Source organism: Mixophyes fleayi, chromosome 10, assembly GCF_038048845.1.
Source record: "Mixophyes fleayi isolate aMixFle1 chromosome 10, aMixFle1.hap1, whole genome shotgun sequence".
Classification (NCBI taxonomy): Eukaryota; Metazoa; Chordata; class Amphibia; order Anura; family Limnodynastidae; genus Mixophyes; species Mixophyes fleayi.
Window position 1 is genome coordinate 78,897,645 of NC_134411.1, and position 21,527 is coordinate 78,919,171.

General features: G+C 44.1%; 1 protein-coding gene across 3 annotated transcripts in view; it reads right to left on the bottom strand.

Moving 5' to 3' along the window:
- Nucleotides 1–617: 617 nt before the first annotated feature.
- Nucleotides 618–21,527, bottom strand: part of B3GNT9 (UDP-GlcNAc:betaGal beta-1,3-N-acetylglucosaminyltransferase 9) — a 35,558-nt gene continuing 14,648 nt past the window's right edge. The window contains exons 1-2 of one of the 3 annotated variants that reach the window (XM_075188947.1): nucleotides 19,997–20,075; nucleotides 618–2,382 (exon numbers count right to left, since the gene is read on the bottom strand). In XM_075188947.1, the coding sequence (XP_075045048.1) occupies nucleotides 1,090–2,319 (1,230 nt within the window). In that variant the 5' untranslated portion in view covers nucleotides 2,320–2,382; nucleotides 19,997–20,075 and the 3' untranslated portion in view covers nucleotides 618–1,089. Of the gene's footprint in view, nucleotides 2,383–12,909; nucleotides 12,932–19,996; nucleotides 20,076–21,527 lie in introns of those variants that run through there. The other 2 variants (XM_075188948.1, XM_075188945.1) reach the window with 2 other exon arrangements.

Consider the following 21,527-nt stretch of genomic DNA (forward strand, 5'->3'; position numbering starts at 1 on the left):
GGTGCTTGGCTGTAACAGTACACATCTGGTATTAGTACCACGCTATTATATACAACGTATGGGGAACGTACATTCCTGGTGCTGGTCTATAACAGTCTCTGAAAGCCAGTCTTCAGGACCCCTAACAGGGCAGGTTTTCCAGGTGACAAGGGAAGTTATACCACCTGTGGATCTGTTACAGTAATGAATACATCTGTGCTAAATCAAGGAGATATGGAAAACCTGTACTGTTAGGGGTCCTGAGAACCAGGTTTAAGAAACGTGTAGCACAGTGGCCTAGTGGTTATCACTTCTGCCTCACAGCACTGGGGTCATGAGTTCGATTCCCGACCATGGCCTTATCTGTGTGGAGTTTGTATGTTCTCCCTGTGTTTGCTTGGTTTCCTCTGGGTGCTCCGGTTTCCTCCCACACGCCAAAAACATACTGGTAGGTTAATTGGCTGCTATCAAAATTGTCCCTAGTGTCTCTGTGTGTGAGTATGCGTATGTTAGGGAATTTATATTGTAGGCTCCAATGAGGGCAGGGACTGATCTGAGTTCTCTGTACAGCGCTGCGGAATTAGTGGCGCTATATAAATAGCTGATGATGATGTCTATAACACAACAATAAGCACGTGTAAAGTGACTTTGAAGCCGAGGCTCCCTTTTAATATGGCAAAACAGGATTCTAGTTGCTTTGCATCTTCTAAACCAAGTTGGCAGAAAATGTGCAAGTAATTGGCGCAGGTACAAATTACAGTGTGACCATAGCGGCAAGTAACAGTGTTTAAGGTGAACGCTAGACTAACAACTTTGTAACAGCTACACAAAGACAAGGCAAGATGATTGTGGCAAGATGCTTAGAAAAATAAGTGCAGTGTTCTGCAACTCGTTGAGAAGCAGTCGTTTTCATTTCCCGTAGTGCGTAGACACAACTCCTACCGAAGGCAGTGTTGGAGGTTTCTCAAGTCTGATTTTTAGCATCGTTTACAGTCGAACGTGTAGACGTGGCTTGAAGCTTGCGTCCTCTCAGGTGTGACTATTGGTTAGAAACCGCATTAGTGCAAAGTGGTTCTATGAACCTGTGCGTGAAAAGCCTGTATCTCGTCTTTAGTTTGTGACCGCCTTCTCTGCCAATTTTGGTTTCTTCTTCTTCCAGTGGAAGGGTTTCCTTACCCGCTGCCTCTTTGAACATGGTGGTTGTTGACTGTGGAGAAGATTCCACATTAGCCAGATCTCTGCTGCCTTCAGACTGTGCACCACCATCAAGTCCCGGTAGAAACAGGGATCAAATGTCTGCAGATGGGGAGCAGCGGAGGGCTTGGTAATACCAAATGTTTTAAATCCGGCATGAAACACTGGTGTGAGATTTATCCTTTGCAAGCACATTCCCAAGAACACATCGTCTATAGGGAAGAGCTCCACCTCCTTGCAGGATTGGGACAGTTTTCTCATGGTGACACCTGACATTAAGAATCCACCCCCACCTGCATACACTGGGTACATTCCTAATCCATACATTGTCTCTGGAATGTAGTACTTGCTTTTCTTTGACCGTATTGGCTTGGCATGGTTTATGATATCACCAACAAAAACGTCTCCAGAGGGGTCCTGCGTCTGCAAGAAATGAATCAGATTCTCTACGTTGACAAAAACATCAGCGTCACCTTTGAATATAAATTTAACATCGCTGCAAAAGTCTTCTGCCCAGCCGAGGAAGTGAATCTCCTTCAGCGTCAGGTTGAAGAAAGTGTCGAGGAAATCCCATAGTAAAATGTCTTTATAGTAATGGCTTTCGTGTTGCATGAGCGACTCCCACAGAGACACTGAAGTTTTATTCCTGGGAGTCCCCAAAAGGAATACTCTCCGTACTCTCAACCCGTTGATAACCCCTTCCCTGCCCCAGGTCTTGCGGACGCTTTCTCGTCTGTCAAAGTCTTCCACAATGGACTTGACAGCGATGAGAAGGAACGTATCTCCTGAGGGCTTACTGCACTTGTTTGGCTGGTTGATCAGTAGGCTAAAGTTGCGGTGATCTTTACTTCTAAGATATTGTTGGAAGTCAAAGGGAGGCTGTGTGACCACACCTGGTTTGGTGGGCTTAACCTCCTCGCTGCCATCCTCTGCATGGTACACATCGGAGAGGAGCTTGGCTCTACTTGCTCTCCCTTCGGACACCAAGAATTTCTTTGGCTTTGCAGTCCCAGACGAGACCTTTGGTTTGTTGGGTTTATCAGGTGATGGTTCGTTTGTTGGTCTCATTAAACTGTAAAATAATGTGCACAGAGCAATCACCAGGAGAAAAGTGCACAGAACATCCCCCTTAAGCCGAACTTTCATGGTTACTTTTTAAGTGTTTTTCAAGTACGTTCTCATGTCATGAAGCATCATGTGCAAGTCCATCTGAAACAAACGAGGACAAGCATTAATACAGGGCTAATGCCATTAATGGAAGGTGCATCACTCATATCAATATATATATATATATATATATATATATATATATATATATATATATATATATATATATATATATATAAACAAAATATACATAATTATGTGAAATGCAGCAAATGAGTTTGATTCCCGACCATGGCCTTATCTGTGTGGAGTTTGTATGTTCTCCCCGTGTGTGTGTGTGTGTGTGTGTGTGGGTTTCCTCCAGGTGCTCCGGTTTCCTCCCACACTCCAAAAACATACTAGTAGGTTAATTGGCTGTTATTAAATTGCCCTTAGTCTCTCTCGGTCTGTGTGTGTATATGTTAAGGGATTTAGACTAGGCTCCAATGGGGCAGGGACTGATGTGAAAGAATTCTCTGTACAGCGCTGTGGAATTGGTGGCACTATATACATAAAAAGATAATAATGCTACATACTGCTCTCCAGTTTACGCTCTTCTCCTTGCACATCTGCTTTCTCCCTCCTCCAGTACTCAAAGCAAGAACCAAACCCTCTAAGCCAGTGATGGTCAATGGGCGGCCCATGCCTAATCCTCTCCCTCAATCTTATTAGATTGGGGGCAGCCGTCTTCAATGTCACGTGACCTCCGCTGCACAGTGCAGGGGGTCCTCAGGGGAGGAGAGAATGCACTCCTTCCTCGGTGCGGCCCCTTAGAAGAGTGGCTCTCCACCTCTTTTGCATTGCCCCTCGCTACTCTAAGCCCTGCCATAATTGCCCATTCACAGCAGCCACTCTAAGAGTTTAGCTGGCAATACTATTAGTGCAAAGGGACAATGGACTAAACTCCCAGCTCTTGATACTAATAATCTTACAAACATTATAAAGCGCTACATCAACATGTGCAACACATATCTGGAAGCTACATATCCCTATACAGTATTCAGAGATAATGGAGTTATTGGTGCACAGACTAGCTGGCTCACTAGTCAATATATAGTCAATGGATATCCACTTAAGATTCCTTTAATGGTCTAAAAGCTTCCAGATGTATTGCGCATTTTGATGAATTATATATACGATTTATTAGCAATTCGAAGTCTTATTGTATATGATGTGTTTTTAATGAATTTATTTAATAAATTGTTTTGAACTATCCGCAGTTCACATTTGTTCATTGTCACAAATTCATTAATGCAAATTATCTTTCACTGCCAAACTGTTATAAGGTCACTTTTGCTAGTGCATTGTAACTAACAGAGTGTAGACCTGCCTGCAGATGTCGCTGTTGCTCTTAATCATTGAATTGACATTTAGTAATATTTTATACTTTTAATTATAGGGTAATGTTTTATCCTAAAAAGCTAATGGAAGTAATATACTATAAATCGATAAATTTTACACAACTGAGTTCTTATTGGCTCTGTATTAATAAAGTATTACCAGGGCAGCAGAGCTATACTGGCCGGGAGGCTCTAAGCTAGGGGTATATTTACTAAACTGCGGGTTTGAAAAAGTGGAGATGTTGCCTATAGCAACCAATCAGATTCTAGCTTTCATTTATTTAGTACATTCTACAAAATTACAGCTAGAATCTGATTGGTTGCTATAGGCAACATCTCCAATCCACAGTTTAGTAATTATACCCCAAAGTCTTAACTTACTGCTTCGCCGGGTCAGTCTTTCTGTACGCAGTTAGTTACCAGCACCTCTATTTATACTGTATATTAGACAGCCGCACGGCACCACTTCCCTTTTCTGTATGCAGTTAGTTACCAGCACCTCTTCTTACACTGTATATTAGACAGCCGCACAGCACCACTTCCCTTTTCTGTATGCAGTTAGTTACCAGCACCTCTTCTTACACTGTATATTAGACAGCCGCACAGCACCACTTCCCTTGGATAACTGTTCTCATCCTGTTCATACGGACAACTGGACAGTATAGCTTATCTCATGATTTACACTAAGCGCTATTCTTTATATCTTAAGTGGAATAGTTTATGGTATTATGAATTACACCTGCCCTTCTTTTAAATATTATTTAGTATGTCACTACATAGGTAAAGTTGTATTTGTAGTATACCAGCTTTTAAAATAGTTTGGGTTTTTTTATCAAATATTTTTTATTAACTTTTTAGATTACCAACCAAATCCAAAATAACATTTAACCCTGATCTGTCATTACCTCTAAAATCTACAAAAGCAAACAAAAAATAAAGAATTCACCAGGTATTGAGAAATACTTAACACTCTTATGATGCAACAATTGTATGATAAATATCACAAGATTCAGTCAACAACTATAATAAACAGCACAGATCAGAATCTGGAAGGGATAAACCAGTGAGCAGTAATCCGCATGTGATACAAGGTGATGGACACTTAGATTGACAGATAGGGCTTCAGAAGAGAAGGCTATAAACACATAGCAGTGAATATATAAGTGGGACGGGACGGGCACCCAGCTTGAAGCACTTAAACACAGTCGTCTGATAGCGATTGCAGTTTTGTGGTATTTCTGTGTGGCGTTCCTGGAATGGTAAGTATATATTTTATACCCTACAGCATCATTTTCCAGGGCAATCCAGGTGTTGAATCTAGGGTATTCTGAAGCCATCTAGGTTCTGGCAATAACGACCTTAGCCAGAGCCAATAGATTAATTACATATCGTATCGAGGTTTTACCAAATATACGACTATATACAAATATATGTCTTAGAAAAAAGAAGAGGGACATATTTTTTGTATACCCTCTAGCACCACAACCCAAAACCGCTGTACCTCCAGACATTCCCATAGTAGATGCCAGAAGGAACCAAACCCACATTTAGGGCAACTAGAGTTGTTCCTTCTACCCATTAAGGAAAGTCTTTAGGGCGTATAAAAAAAAACATGTAGATTGTACGATTTTATTTGTCTGTATCTAGTACATGTTGCATCTATTGCACTTCCCAACATAAAACTCCACTCTTCATCGGTGAGGGCTCCAAGATCAACCTCCTAGTTAATTTTAAGGTTATACAAATCATCTATAACAAGATATTAGAATATAAAGTGGAAAATATTTTTTTTGCACGTCTAAGAAATATTTTAATCGGGGCGGGAGGGAGTGTAATGGAAAGACCCGCCCATCTGGGTCATTAGGGCATGTCAACTGTAGACAACTATAACATAAACGATTCAGGATAGAAATTCTCTCTTAAATTGGTCAAATTATTTAAAGTGGTTATTTACATACAAGTGGCAAAGTGAGTTGACTCCAAAATTATACCAAGTGTTATTTGTCCCTAATTTCTTTAGTTCCCTAAGGTTAGAATTATTTCAAACTGGGGAATCCGGTTCAACACCTGCAACGCCTCCCATATCATAGACCATATTAGCACTGCCTGCCGGAGAAGTGGTGCTGTACTACTTTAAACTCTCCTGCCCAACAAGGTTTCAAGAGGAGAGCAAGAGAACTGCATCTGCCCATAAGGTATTAGTGGGGGAGTCCATGACCCATTCTCTGAAATGTGTTTGTTGTGCAGTAATATAATATTTTCTCTTTCATCCAGTCTGGGGGACACTGCTTACCATGGGGTTGTGGAGGGAGCTTGGGGGAGTTGGCACCTAACTAGTTAACTTTAGTACTGCCGACAAACCCCTCCCCTCTACAATCCCCCTGCCCCTCTTCTTCAGTTTTTTTTAGGTGCCCATGGAGTTGGGCAGTGTTTTAGTACTGTAGGTAATTTTTTTACTTTTATTTCATTTATTTTATTCTTTTAACGTTTTTTTTTTTTTACAGGTGGCAGAGCTGGAGTGTGTTCTAATATAGAGAACACACTCACAGCAGGGCAGCGCAGGTACTACCCTGTCAGATGAGAGCCAGCGGCTCTCACTGACAGGGACAGGAGGAGACAAGAAGAATAGGTGCCTGAATTGGGAGTGACAAGAGGTCTTACGGACCGCTGTCACTCCTGGAGCCTCCCCGATAACCGGCGCTGCCACTGCAGGCATAGAGCGCCGGTTATCGGATATTGCATTGACGGCGGCCATCTTGGATAGCGGAGAAGAGGAGAAGGGGGCTATACCAGGATCCCCCTTATACATAGGAGGGGGCATCAGGTATTATCCGCTGCGGAGACCTCCCCTGGAGGTCTCCACTACTCTGCCATATAATCCTTTTTATTTTTTATATGGACCACAGAATCGCTGCAGAGGCAGCATTACTGAAGGGGGGAACTAACACATAGAGCTCCCCCTCCTTCCAGAGAGAGAGATGGTTTATCCCAGTCTTCTGGCGCCAAGGAGAAGCCCGGAAAGAGAGAACAGATCTGAGGGAGCAGGCACCAGGATACTGCTGTTGGACTTCTCCCCTGTTTGGCCTATGGGCTAAGTATCTGATTTATTTAAACACATATTCTGTATTGCTGTGTACAAGGGGCTAGTAGGGGTTATATTATAGTTCTTCTACTTGCTTAGGTATTATTTTGTGTTTAAAATATTACAAGTACAACTTTTATATCTAGATTAGTTGATTAGTTTTACACTTTTCTCTCCACACATTTATATCTCTCTCTCTACTCAGCTAAATTTAACCATTTAAGTCTGTGTGTTTGGTGTGCCTTCCTTTTATTAAGAAATGACAGATAAGGGAAAGGGCCCTATTGCAAAATATTTTACATGTTCTAAATGTAGTGTAAAATTACCTTGTGGGCAGAAGGACCCGTTGGCGCTCTGCTCTGTCTGCGAGGCAGGGGTCCCCCCTGCGCAAGCCCAGCATATTTCAGCCCCACTGACGGAGGAACCGGCCTGGGTGACCTCCCTGACACAGTCGGTTTCCTCTTTAGCACAGATGGTTTTTCAATCCAATCAATTGCTATCTACTGTGGCAACTTCAGTGGCTAATAATACTAGTACACAGTTGGGCCTCCCTGTTACCACAGGTTCTATTGGAACGTCTATACCAGGACCACCTTCTTTACATACAGACCAAGCCCCTGTTCCCACAGGACAAACTAAACCAGTTACTTGTATCCCCAAACATTCCGCCTGTAAAAAGAAGGAGGCCTAGATCTGATAATACCCTTATGGTCCTTTGAGACTCTGAGGAGTTTTCAGAGGAAGAGGGGGAAATTAATTCTGATCCTGACCAGGTTCAACCTTTGGGACAGGAAGAGGGCTCTAAAAGCCAATTTATTAATGATTTGGTTTTAGCAGTGAGACAAGCTTTGGACCTCCCAGAACCGGAGGATCCTACTCCTAGAGACAGAAGTCTCTTTAAGAAGGCCAAAAGAAAGGCTATTCGTTTTCCCCCTTCCGTAGAACTTAAGGATATTGCAGAAGGAGCCTGGAAACAGCCTGATAAGAGGTTCTCTGTTCCCAAAAGGTTCTCTTCCCTGTATCCATTGCAGGAGGAAGATGTGGTTCGCTGGGAGAGTATTCCTAAAGTGGATATTCCAATAGCCCGATTGGCCAAGCACTACTCCCAGCTCCAGGTTCTGCATCTCTGCAGGACATCAATGACCACAGAGTAGAATCCCAGCTGAAATCTATTGTCACTCACCGGACTGTGAGTGCCTCTTCTCCCGTTGTTAGGAACCGTGGCCGCCCGCCATCCTGACGGTCTGCGCATGCGCAGCCTCTATGAACTCTTCAGACCTGTTGCTTTTAGTTAATTGGCTGATCAGGCAACACTCCCTATTTAAAGCACCTGTGGTCAATACCTCGTTGCCTGATCTTGGAGTCTCATTCCCTGTGAGTCTCTGAAGGTGTTCCTGTGTTTCCTTGTGTCTTCAGCTCCAGCTGATTCCTCGCTACTGCATTACTGGTTTCCAGACCGCTTCAACTCTCCTGTGTTTCATCGTGTCTTCAGTCCCAGCTGATTCCCCGCTACGGCATTACTGGTTTCCAGACCGCTTCAACTCTCCTGTGTTTCATCGTGTCATCAGTTCCAGCTGATTTCTCGCTAAGGCATTACTGGTTTCCAGACCGCTTCAACTCTCCTGTGTTTCATCGTGTCTTCAGTCCCAGCTGATTCCTCGCTACTGCATTACCGGTTTCCAGACCGCTTCAACTCTCCTGTGTTTCATTGTGTCTTCAGTTCCTGCTGATTCCTTGCTACTGCATTACTGGTTTCCAGACCGCTTCAACTCTCCTGTGTTTCATCGTGTCTTTAGTCCCAGCTGATTCCTTGCTACTGCATTGCCGGTTGCCTGACCGCTTCAACTCTCCTGTGTTTCATTGTGTCTACTATACCTGCTGACCTCCGCAAGAATCATCATTGCTCCTCTCGTGTGATGTTCTCTGTGTGCTTCACAGACACGGATTACCGCTACCACTCTCCTGTGGTCTCTACTCGTGTCGGCGTTCAGCCGCTCAGCTATCCCTGTGTTTCTCTCGTGACAGCCTGCTCAACTGAACCGCGGTATGCTTATCTTTTATTGACTTTACCAGCTTATTGCATATCCGCTTGTACTGTGTTCTGCTCATCTACGGAGTCCTCTATCTCACGAAGTTATAGATGCTATTGACTTTGTCTCATATGTCCTGGATCTCAGTAGTGACTTTGTATCTCCAAGCAGCGCTAGTCATTTGCTATTGTATTATATATACCATTGGAATCAAGTTCCTTGTGCTCTCCGTGTTACCTTTGATGCTCCATTCATCTACCCTAGTGCCTATCCTCACCTATATATGCAGTGGTACAACTTGCTGAACGCAGACCACTGACTCCCTGTTTCCTATTGGCACCAGTTACAAGTTTCCTCACTATAAGCAGTGGTACAACTTGCTATACGCAGACCACTGACTTTCCCGTTACCTACTTGCACCTGGAACCTGTCCCATCACTACAAGCAGTGGTACAACTTGCTGTACGCAGACCACTGACTTCACTACCTCCTATCTATCCCTGGACATTCCTCTCACTATAGCAGTGGTACAACTTGCTGTACGCAGACCACTGACTTTTCTCACGTCTTCACGTCCATCAAGATCCTCGTGTTCATATTGTTTAACTCATAACCTGTTACTGCTAGTCATAGACTTTCCTCGAGCATCCTCTCACCATCTGCTGATTCTCCTGTTCCGCTAGTCACCCTGCTACCAGAAGACCAATGTGTGCATACACTACTCTGGTAAGACTACATCTGGTGATATCCTGGGCAAAGACTCCTAGTGCCCGTGACATCTATATTTGCGGCTGCGGGTTCTTCCTTTAGGCCCACATTTGCTTCAGCTTGGGTGGCTAGGGCCATGGAAGCATGGGCAGACCAGCTGGCAGAGGACTTACAGGACTCTGATTTACTTCCCCTGGCTTTGCATTTGAAGGAGGCATCGGGGTACCTTTTATGAGGCGGCCCAGAAAACAGCGGCTGTATCCTCTTCTATTCAGGCTGCATCTATTTCAGCAAGAAGAACGTTATGGCTGAAATCCTGGGAAGGAGATGCGAAATCAAAAAAGTCCATGGAAACCATTCCTTTTTCTGCAGCAGGTTTGTTCGGCCCGGAATTGGATACCCTTATCTCACAGGCAACGGGGGACAAAAGCACTTCCTTGCCGGTATTCCCTAGCAGGAGCCGAAACCCTCGGGTCAGCTCCTTTCGTCAGCCCTTTCGGGGAACCTCCTTGCCTAGAGGACAGTCCTTTAGAGGCAGACAGCGCAATTCTCGAGGCTCCTCTGTCAGGGGAAGATCCTCGTTTGCAGCTAGGCGCCAGGCCTCCAAGACCCAGGAGAAGCCTGCGTCCTGACGACCACTCTGTTCTTCTGGAGGGGGCGCCAGTGGGGGGACGTCTGTCTTTGTTTCAGGAACAGTGGGCAGCGTCCTCACAAGATCCTTGGATTCGGGGCATTATATCAGAGGGGTACAGGATAGACCTGCAGGGCCCGGTTCCACATCGTTTCTTCATGACTCCGTTACCCCGAGATCCATCAAGAAGACAAGCAATACAGGATTGTGTCACCTCTCTTCTTTCTCAAAGAGTTATTTGCAGGGTTCCAGATTACCAGAAAGGGCAGGGGTTTTATTCAAACCTGTTTCTGGTCAAGAAGCCACACGGCTCCTTTCGTCCCATCCTAAACTTAAAGGGCCTCAACGTGCACTTACGGGTGGACAAATTTCGGATGGAATCCCTAAGGTCGGTGATAAACGGCTTAGAGATGGATCAGTTTATGGCGTCCATAGACATAAAAGATGCATACCTCCACATTCCCATTTGGATCCACCATCAATCTCTCCTAAGATTCTCGGTGGGATCTTTCCACTATCAGTTTCTGGCCCTCCCTTTCGGCCTCTCAACAGCGCCGAGGGTTTTCACAAAAATCATGTCAGTCATGGCAGCATGTCTTTACCTTCAGAGAGTTCAGGTCGTGCCTTATTTGGACGACCTGCTCATCAAATCCTCCACAGAAAATTGCTTACGTCATCACTTATCCCTCACCTTGGCGGTTCTCGAGGGCCATGGTTGGCTAATAAATTTAAAGAAATCCCAGATGGTTCCGTGTCAACGCATGGTTTTCCTAGGGCTCATTATGGACACCAGCCAGCAAAGGGTGTTCCTTCCTGTCGAGACGATCAGTTCTATTCAGAGTATAACAACTCAAGTCTTGTCTTCTCCCAGCCCCTCAATGCATTTGTGCATGCGGCTGCTGGGAAAGATGGTGGCCTCCTTCGAGACCATCCCCTTCGGTCGAGCCCATTCTCGATGTTTTCAGTGGGATCTATTGACGAAATGGTCAGGATCCCACCTACGCTTCGATCTTCAGAGGATCTCGCTATCAATAAACGTGCTGGAGTTGAAGGCTATTCTTTTGGCCCTCCGGGGGGCCCAGTCCCTCCTCCAGGGCCACCCTGTCAGAGTTCAGTCAGACAATGCCACGGCCGTGGCATATGTCAACAGGCAGGGAGAAACCAGGAGTGCAGCTGCAATGAATATTGCAGCTCAGATTATGGTTTGGGCAGAACAATATGTTCCAGCAATATCGGCAGTATACATTCCAGGAATAAGAAATTGGGAGGCCGACTACCTAAATCGAAACCAGATGATGCCGGGGGAGTGGTCACTCCATCCGGAAGTTTTCCAGTCTCTGGTTCAGAGGTGGGGTCTTCCGGACATAGATCTCATGGCCTCCAGACACAACAGAAAGGTTCACAGGTTCTGCGCAAGGTCAAGAGACCCCTTAGCGGTGGCAGTGGACGTTATGACGATGTCATGGGAGTTCAGGTTGGGATACCTGTTTCCTCCGATCCCTATGCTTCCTCGCATACTCAGACGAGTAAGGCAGGGCGGCCTGCCAGTAATTCTAATAGCTCCCTCTATGGCGGAAGGACAGGGTTTCCATCTTCCGTCTCGAGACGACCTTCTTCTGCAAGGTCCCTTCCGTCACCAGAATTGACCTCAGCTCAGTTTAACGGCATGGCTGTTGAAGCCAGGCTCTGGAGGGCTAGGGGTTTTTCCTCCCGCGTAGTGAACACTATGATGCGAGCCAGAAAGCCAGTTTCCGTTCGCATCTATCACCGGATTTGGAGAGCCTACATCAGATGGTGCGAAAATAGGACATGTCACTCGTCCTCCTTTCGTCTCCCTCGCTTGTTGGCTTTCCTTCAGGATGGCCTGGAAGCAGGGCTTCGGTTAGGTTCTCTAAAAGTCCAGGTTTCGGCCCTTTCAGTATTTTTTCACCTGAAATTAGCGGATTTACCAGATATTAGAACTTTCCTCCAGGGAGTCTTGCATATTCAGCCTCCCTATGTTCCGCCTACAGCACCTTGGGATCTCAACTTGGTACTGGATATGCTTAAAGGGCCTCCTTTTGAGCCATTACTTGTGGCAGATTTGAAGTGGTTGACCTGGAAGGTCCTCTTTCTTTTGGCTATTGCATTTGCACATAGGGTTTCGGAATTAGGGGCTCTGTCTTGTCGCGAACCATATCTGGTTTTCCACGAGGACAGAGCGGTGTTAAGAACCCTCCCTCCCTTCCTTCGTTCCTAAAGTAGTTTCGGCTTTCCATCTGAACCAGGAAATTGTAGTTCCGGTCTTCTCATCTACTTCCCATTCGGATCAACAGTCTATGGAAAAGTTAGATGTGGTTAGAGCTCTCCGCATTTATGTCAAAAGAACTTCTCAGATTAGACGTACTGATTCTCTGTTTGTTCTTTATGATGCTAATAAGAGAGGCTGGCCAGCCTCAAAACAGTCCATTGCAAGATGGATTACGGCAACCATTAAGCAAGCTTACATAAAGGCTAACCGTCCTGTGCCGGAGAGACTTACGGCCCATTCCACCAGATCGGTAGGGGCGTCGTGGGCAGTGAGAAATGAGGCTTCTGCAGACCAGCTTTGCAGGGCAGCCACCTGGTCCTCTGTCCACACCTTTACCAAATTTTACCAGTTTAATGTATTTGCATCCGCGGATGCAAATTTCGCTCGTAGTGCTTTACGAGCGGGATTTTCAGAGTAGTCCCACCCTTAGGGGGCTGCTTTAGAACATCCCCATGGTAAGCAGTGTCCCCCAGACTGGATGAAAGAGAAAAGAGGATTTATGTACTTACGTTAAATCCGTTTCTCTGATTCCGTCTGGGGGACACTGCGATCCCTCCCTTCTGCTTTTCTTCTGTGTGCTCTTGTTTGACTGGCCTTTTTTCTCCTTGGGCTTTTTAATTAACTGAACAAGAGGGGGCAGGGGGATTGTAGAGGGGAGGGGTCTGTCGGCAATACTAAAGTTAACTAGTTAGGTGCCAACTCCCCCAAGCTCCCTCCACAACCCCATGGTAAGCAGTGTACCCCAGACGGAATCAGAGAAACGGATTTAACGTAAGTACATAAATCCTCTTTTCTCAGATTAGGGAGGGCCAGGCCACCCAAGGCTCTGGATCTATTTAGTATAGCCAAACTCTCTTTTACCCCCAGACCAGAGAGGAGAGATATTTACCTTTGAGACAATCCACCCTGGGATATATAAGTGAGCATGTTATAACGGGTATAGAAATTTGGGTTGGAGGATCATCTTAATTATAGGTTAACCCTACCAGACAGAGAGAGGTCATTTTTTCCTGTTAAAAATTTGGGTTGAATTTATGAACAGATCAATGTTAATCTTGCATATTGTTTGATATCCATAATTCCAAATATTTAAATGTAAGCATCCATTGCAAGGGGATTTGTGCAGTATTATTTACTGGTGGCCCCTACGACAGATAGGGGGTATATTTGATTTGGACCAATTGAGCCTGAGTCCAAACTATCAATGTATCTAACAATAGTTTGTAGGTGGATCTCACAGTTAGCAACCTCTATTAAGATTCTCTTCATTACAATAGAAAAACTTGTAAAACTGTCATCTAACCAATTCAGAATCCTCAGGCAGCAAAAGGGTGAATATCTTCTGTGAGTCAGCCTTAAAAAGCTGAATTTTTAGTTGTAGCTGATACAGCTGGAAAATTTCTTTTAATTACCAAACTCTTGGAAGCCGTTTTTGGCTATAGAAAGCAGTTCTGGGAACACAGTGCCAAAAGTGCAGAGTTTGGCACAGAAAGCTACCTTTTCCCATGTGCAATAATTTATTTCTGTGCCTAATTTCACAAGCTTTTAGGGAGAACTACTCAGACTTTTACTGCAAGTTGGGTATAGAAATCTTGTGACGCTAGTGCAAACATGTTCACTGGGATTTAAAACCATGGTGTGAACTTTACAAGTGTCTGAGAGCACAAAAGATGACAATTTGCCAATCCCTGCTACCCTCTCCAGGAAAGGGATTCCCGCCGCAGATGGATGTATCATCAGAATTGAATCAGACACGTGTTCCGTTTACCCAGCCGACACTTTCCACTCAATTTTGAATAAACGTGGCTCTTGAGATTAGTATATTGTCTCCCATCCCAAATACAATCATGTGGATTAAATTACAGGGAAATTCTGTTCTTATATTCCTGTGCTAGAAGTCTCTTCTTCCAGGAGTTCTAAACTGGAGTTCTCAGTGGCCACAGACCGCCAGACAAAGTAATATAGATACAGAAAAAGAGACTGTAACCTCCAAATTGCACTTTGCTTACCTGTATATAGTACACAAGAAAACTGGTGGAACAAGATGTTTTGGTACCCATGTAATAGTTGGCAAGATGACCCCAGATAATGTAACAACACAGTAACACTTTGCAGCGGTAATTTCAGTGACCAGTATAAAATATAGACTTTATACTCTGCCACATAGTGTGCAAAATACAGTGCCAATTAATTGGTCAATTGTATACAATACAGAGCCCATTCCCTGTTGGTTAGAATACAATAAATAACCCTTATCCGGTGGCCAGTGTACAATAAAGAGCCCATTCCTTGGTGGCAAGAGTATAATGCAAAGCCCTTTCCCTGGTTGCAAGTGCACATTACCAAGCCAAGTCCTTGGCAACCAATGTAAAATGCAGAGCCCATTCCTTGGGGACCGGAATACAATGTAGAGCCCGTTCCTTGGGGACGGGAATACAATGCAGAGCCCATTTCTTGGTGACCGGAATACAATGTAGAGCCTGTTCCTTGGGGATGGGAATACAATGCAGAGCCCGTTCCTTGGGGATGGGAATACAATGCAGAGCCCGTTCCTTGGGGAACGGAATACAATGCAAAGCTCATTCCCTGGTGGCCAGTGTCAAATAATTGCAACTAAATGGTGAATTTTTTATATAGTCATTATTATTACGTCACACAAATACAGTGGGAATATAAAATAATATACATTGCTGCAGGTCTTTTAAAGGGAAACACATTACACATTCCTCCAGCAAGAAGGATCATATTGTAACATCACATGTGTATACTGTAATTGTAAAATTTTCCATAAGCTTATACCTGTGTTGACGGGAACTCTGAAGTCGGATCTAACATTGATCACACAGACAGTGTGGTTAATGGGGGAAGGGTGTTATACAATGAGGGTGCACACTGTTCTGTGGTTGTCCAATTTATAAAAAGAAAAGTCCAAACTGGTGGACTCAATCCACATATGTTTTTGGATAGTTAGAGATATTTCTAAAAGAGCAGTCTTAAAGAACCAATATATACCACATAATTATACAAAGACCAGAGAGACTGATTAAACAAATTACACACAGATAACTTGGTAATGGAGATCAAGTTATTTACAGGACAATGAGTGAGAGCGTTGGTAATGCCCAACATGAAGTAGGCCTGGGCTCAGGAAACAGGGTTAGGGAAGCAGGCCTCGAGGTACACAGGGTGATGAGAAAAGAGCCCTGTACGCAAGAGCTTACATCCTAAAGGGAAGGGGAAGACACAAGTAGGGTGGCACCGAGAAGGGGAGTGGAGGGCTGATGGACTTAAAAAAAAGAGTGCAAGTTTGAATGTATATTATTATATACATTATAAAAGAATATTATCTATGATCTATTACAATATGATCTGAGACACTAATTTAATGTATAGTTATTGTTAGGAACCCCTCCAGCTGGCTCAACACAACCCGGAGTCTACTCTGCCAATCAGGTGTTCACTGGAGCCCCTGATGGTGGGGACAGACTGGGCTGCAGACTGACAGAGGGTCGTGAAGTGTGTACCGGCTGGGGAGAACCCAGGCAAGCGGAGTGAGGTCCACGCAGAGGTCAAGGGCCGGCAGCAGGTAGCAAGTCCAGTTAACAAGCCGGGGTCAAGGGTCACAGGCAAACAAGAGATACGTTAAACAGGCCAAAGGTCAGGGTCACGGGATACACAAGCGAAGTCCAAATCCAAAGCCAAGGGTCATACACGAGAGGTCAGCAGAATACAATAGACAGGAACAGGAACAAGCAGGTCAGCAGACTGAGGAACAGAAGCTATAACCAGCAATGAGGTAGCAGGTAAGCCCAGCCAATCAGAGCCTAGCTCTGGCAATATCCAGCCCCCTTGCACCTAATAATTAATTAGCCCGCAGGCAAGTAATACACTAAGCGCATGCGCCCGGCTACTCACCGCCGGGACGCAGCGCTGAAGCGTCCATCCGTTGCCACGGCAACGGCCGGGTTATGGGTGGAAGTGACGTCCCGGTCGCCATACCGACGGCGCTGCGGCTGGGCAACAGTTATCATATTCTTCCCTGCTGTTTTTCTTGTGTAGTAGAACTACATTTGCCTTTCTCCAATCACCTGGAACTATATCAGTCAGCGATAGGAGCTACAAGACTTTCTTTTAGGTCAGTTAATATTCTCTGAGTCCTTATTTAATTGACTTATCCAGTTTGAATTTTGACCATTCAAGTAACACCTCTTCTATAAAAAAAAAAATATAAACAGTTTTCAAACTGGTTTAGAACCATTTAAACTGCCAAACTTGACTGTAGATGTGTGTTTAAGTTTGTGGTGTGATGCACATCATTCACTATACAATATTAGTGTCTGTATTGGTGTGTTGGATGGTACAGAAGGCATTACCCCTTTCGTTTCCAATTCCTCAATATGCCTGCTTCTGTGACTCTCCCTGCTAAATTTGAGAACCAACATACTTCTGTTACTGCTGATCAACTTAAAACAGTAATAAGTTAAACAATAGTTTGTTAATATAAAGTTAATCGCGATTCCTCCAGTTTTATTTACTAGATGATGACTCATCGTGAATCATCTTGTTTGGATCAAGTGAATCGTGGTCATTTAATATTTTATGGCAGGTTCATCCTCCATATGATCTTGAACAAAGGAAGCAGCTATGTCCTCTTCATTTCTAAGCTGTTTGTAGTCCCATATTCACAATACTGCCTCCGCCAACGCATAGCACCTCAAGCAATCTCTAGGTCTCCTCTCATCGTTATCCAAGTGCTGTATCAATTATATCAATCCAAAGTGCATTAAAACCAGGGGAGAGTGATGTGACTACATTTACTTACCGGATACTACTAAAACCTGAGAGCAACGTACCAGTGGAATAGACGTCCCTCTGATAGACTCAAAATAACTGTATGAGACTGCAGTAGAAGGTCTTCCTGCAGACACAGGGTCTATGTAAAGCCACATTTAATTCTGTACAATCTGTGTGCAACTATATATTCCCCATCATATCCCTAATATTTGATTTAAACCCAGGATCTAAAGCAGCAGCAAGTACTGCAGATAATCCTCTTGTTGTTTAATTGAAACATGGATGTCAGTAAGGCACTCAGCATTGTGTTCACATTTGCCCCGTTCATCTTTCCCACTGCTGCCACCACTATTATCATCACGCCTATTGTCAGTATTTATTGTCAGTATTTATTGTCAGTATTTATTGTCAGTATTTTGAAACTTGCATAGGCAATGTGCAATGTCTTTGTTTCCTTCAACACATCCACCCTCTTCAGGTTTTAGACTTACTATACTTCACTTTGTCTTTTCCTCTTTCTAATGTATCTAGAGATAGTTTTATCACTTTTCTTTCTGGCTCTGCAATATTCCATTCAATTTGTGCATTAGCATTTTTACAAACTAGCTTTATATCCTTTTTTTATCCTTCCATGATTGGGTCTATGTCTATCTATGTTTCTTATAAATGACACTTCCTTGGAAAACCATTACTAACACAAAGTTCTGTTGCGTTTAATAATGCACAATTCCCATCCTGTCAAATATTCACATAATTTATTCCTCATTTGAATAAACTCATTGCTTCTAAAATCTAAAATTTTGTTTCCCTTTACTGTTGTCTGTCTATTAAACCATACTTTCCGTGGGTCACAAGCACTCAAGCTCCATCCTACAGGCACATAGGATACTCTTTCCGCATTTTGAGAACTAAACGTAAGATTGCTTCCATGCACATTGGTTTCCTAACTAATTGCCGTAGAGACAATCCAGAATGTCACTACTCCTGGCTGATTTAGCGATTGGCAAATTCCAGTCCACATCAGTTATATTGAGATCTCCTATAAATATCATTTCCCTATTCACTGACATCTTAGCGTACTTCTCTATTAGTAATCTATCTTGTCCTGGTCTATACATTGTTTTAGTCTGAAGGCGAGATCAAATTAAAACTTCCATGGGCCCCGGTTGGTGCCTAAAAAATGGGTCACTACACCACATCTGGACCTGGGTCACATTAAGCCCCCAATCTTCCCTTCCCTTGTAAAATATGCCTCTCCCACTTTGCCTGGATCACTTATGTCCCCTCGCTTGCACCATATCACATATGCCCCCAACCCTCACCTTATCATATGTGCTTCCACCATCCTACCTATTGTCACATATGACTAACATCCTCTCTTCCATTGTTACATATCATAATGGAGAATTGTGGTGGTCATATATCCACCAGGACATATGTGATATGATGTGTGATAAGAGGGAATGGGGAGGCCACATTGACAAGTCCGGTTTAATTAATGTAATTAGTGATTCAGCAATTCACACATTATTATTACTTATTTACTTATAAGGCTCCACAGATTCCGTAGCGCCGCATACAGAAACAAATAACAAATAGATGAGGTAACACAGGTCAGTAGCACAGATGAGTGTGAGTAATGCTTTGGGGACTCACACAGGGTGCAGCAAAAGACGTAAAAGGGACAGGAGACAGACGTGGGACAGTAGGTAGAGAGGACCCTGCTTGTGTGAGCTTACATTCTAAAGGGAGGGGTGGTGAGAGACAAACCTGGAGAAAATGGAGATGCCAGGAGAGGAAGAGGGGGTGATGGATAGAATGGTTAGGAGGTGGTAGGGTAGGCGAGCTTGAAAAGGTGAGTTTTGAGTGAGAGTTTGGAGGACTGAAGGTTGGGGGAGCGGCGAGTGAGACGGGTTAGGGAGTTCCAAGGATATGGGGCAGCACGGCAGAAGTCTTAGAGGCGAGCATGGAAGGAGGTAATGAGGGGTGAATTGATGCGGTAGTCAGAGGCGGAGCGGAGTGGCCAGGTAGGTATGTACCTCGAGACAAGGTCAGAGATGTAAGGGTGAGAAGTGTTGGTAAGGGCTTTGTAAGTGAGGATAAGGAGCTTTAAGTGAATTCTGAAACAGATAGGGATATATAAACATGTTCTAATTGTGTGCTATGTTAGGCTGGTACTTCATTATTAATGACTAGTCATGCCCTCCTAAAGAACAAAAAAATTGACAAAACTATAGTCAAATGAAACAGGATTCAGTTGCTATGATCTGTTATAACTAATTACGCTTACAGTACACGTAGGTATCGGCTGTCTATCACTGATAATAAAACAATAAAGTAAAACTATGCAATACATCCCCAGGCCCAGACCTAGCTGTCTGTGAATTTGTTATTTCCTGCTGCGTTTTATTCTACCACATATTTAACTAATAAAAGGAACATCTGCCTGAGCCTCTCGTCCTCAGAGCAGGTCATCAGCAAAACGTTCCCTTCGCTGCTGGGAAAATAAAACATAATTATCTGCACTACACCGGTGTTTGTAACTATGGGGTTAATCGATCAGATCACGGCAATTAAAGCTCAAAAGTATAGGGGTGTAAACGCAACTTACTGTACCCATGTATCGGTATTCTTATGACATCCTTTAAACAAATCCATTTGAACTGCCCGAACATTAAGTTACAAAGTGGCCACCAAGTCCATGCAGTTACCAAAACAAGCTCTTTGTGTTGGGATGGACACTTGGATGTCCTCTCTTAGCAGACAGATATAACATTTTAGAAGAGAATGAACAGATCTTACCCTCTGCAGAACAGGAAGAGTCTTCAACAATAAAAATTATGCTGGACCCATATGTGGGAAGGGAGGGGTCCCCTCCAGAGTGAATGTCTATTGGTTGACGAGAGACACAGGCTGAGCTGTGGATAGAGGTTCCAGTACGTGTTGTCCTTTTCAAATTCTGGGATGCATTATTTCCAAATGTGAGCAGACCCCCTGCTTCTCACAGTTATATATTACCATCTCAGGCGTGAATCCTTTGCCAGAAATACAACCTTAAAATGTCATTTAATGTCTCGCACAACTCCTATTGACAGACGGAGCATAAATTAAAGTCTTGGATCTGCTGTACTATAGTTGCCAACATTTTAAAACGGTTTCCAGGGCCACTATGCTTCCTAGCGAGTGCCTCTAAACACATTACGTATGATATTGTCTTGGTGGACCTTGGAGCACTACAGTCCTCCTCATGCATGGTCACCCTCAGAGAGATACATGGTGTACATTGACACAGAGTCCTGTCACCCCCATTTGCTGTGGTCCACAGATCCCTGTCCCCCTGCTGGATGGGAGGCAGGGCCAGATTAAGGTAAACATAGACCTGGGGCTGAAAATTATAAAGGGCCCATTGTGAGAAGTGCCATCCCACCGGAGGTGTGGCCAGTGATGTGTGGGTGTGGCCAGTGGTGTGTGGGCATGGCCAGCACAATGAGGGCATAGGTTGCACTTCTCTCCAACCCCCTACATCTCCCTCCCATCTTCCCTTATATAAAGAGTGCATCACTAACTGGTTCACACAAGATGTATGCAAAGTGAAGAGTGGAAATATGTCCCAGCTGTCCCTCATGCCAGGACAAGCTCCTGGCTAATCAGGACAGTTCCCTAAAATCAGGACTATCCTGATGGAATCGGGACAGTTGAGAATTAAAGGTATGTTATTTTATTGATCACTGAAGACAAAATTACAAACAATGGTTGATTATTTTTTTTTATTTTTTTTAAAGATTTTATTTTTTGCAAAGGTCAACATTGAACAACAATCAATGACGAGTTAAGTTACAATAGAGTTATGCATGTTCAGGAAATAAAACAATCATCGTATATTAAAAACTGTAGAATCAAGATATTGAGACAGAGGGGAGAAGAAACAGAAGAGAGAAGTTAGCATTAAATAGGAAGGATAGAATAGAATAGAATAGGGGGCGGTGTGGCAAGCCGCCATTAGATGAATGGAAGAAGAGAACAGAGCAAAGGATCGAGAAGAAGAGGGAAAGGTAGGGAAGGTGAGGTAAAGGATCGAGAAGAGGAGGGAGAGGTAGAGAAGGTGAGGTAAAGGATCGAGAAGAGGAGGGAGAGGTAGGGAAGGTGAGGTAAAGGATCGAGAAGAGGAGGGAAAGGTAGGGAAGGTGAGATAAAGGATCGAGAAGAGGAGGGAAAGGTGGGGAAGGTGAGGTAAAGGATCGAGAAGAGGAGGGAGAGGTAGGGAAGGTGAGGTAAAGGATCGAGAAGAGGAGGGAGAGGTAGGGAAGGTGAGGTAAAGGATCGAGAAGAGGAG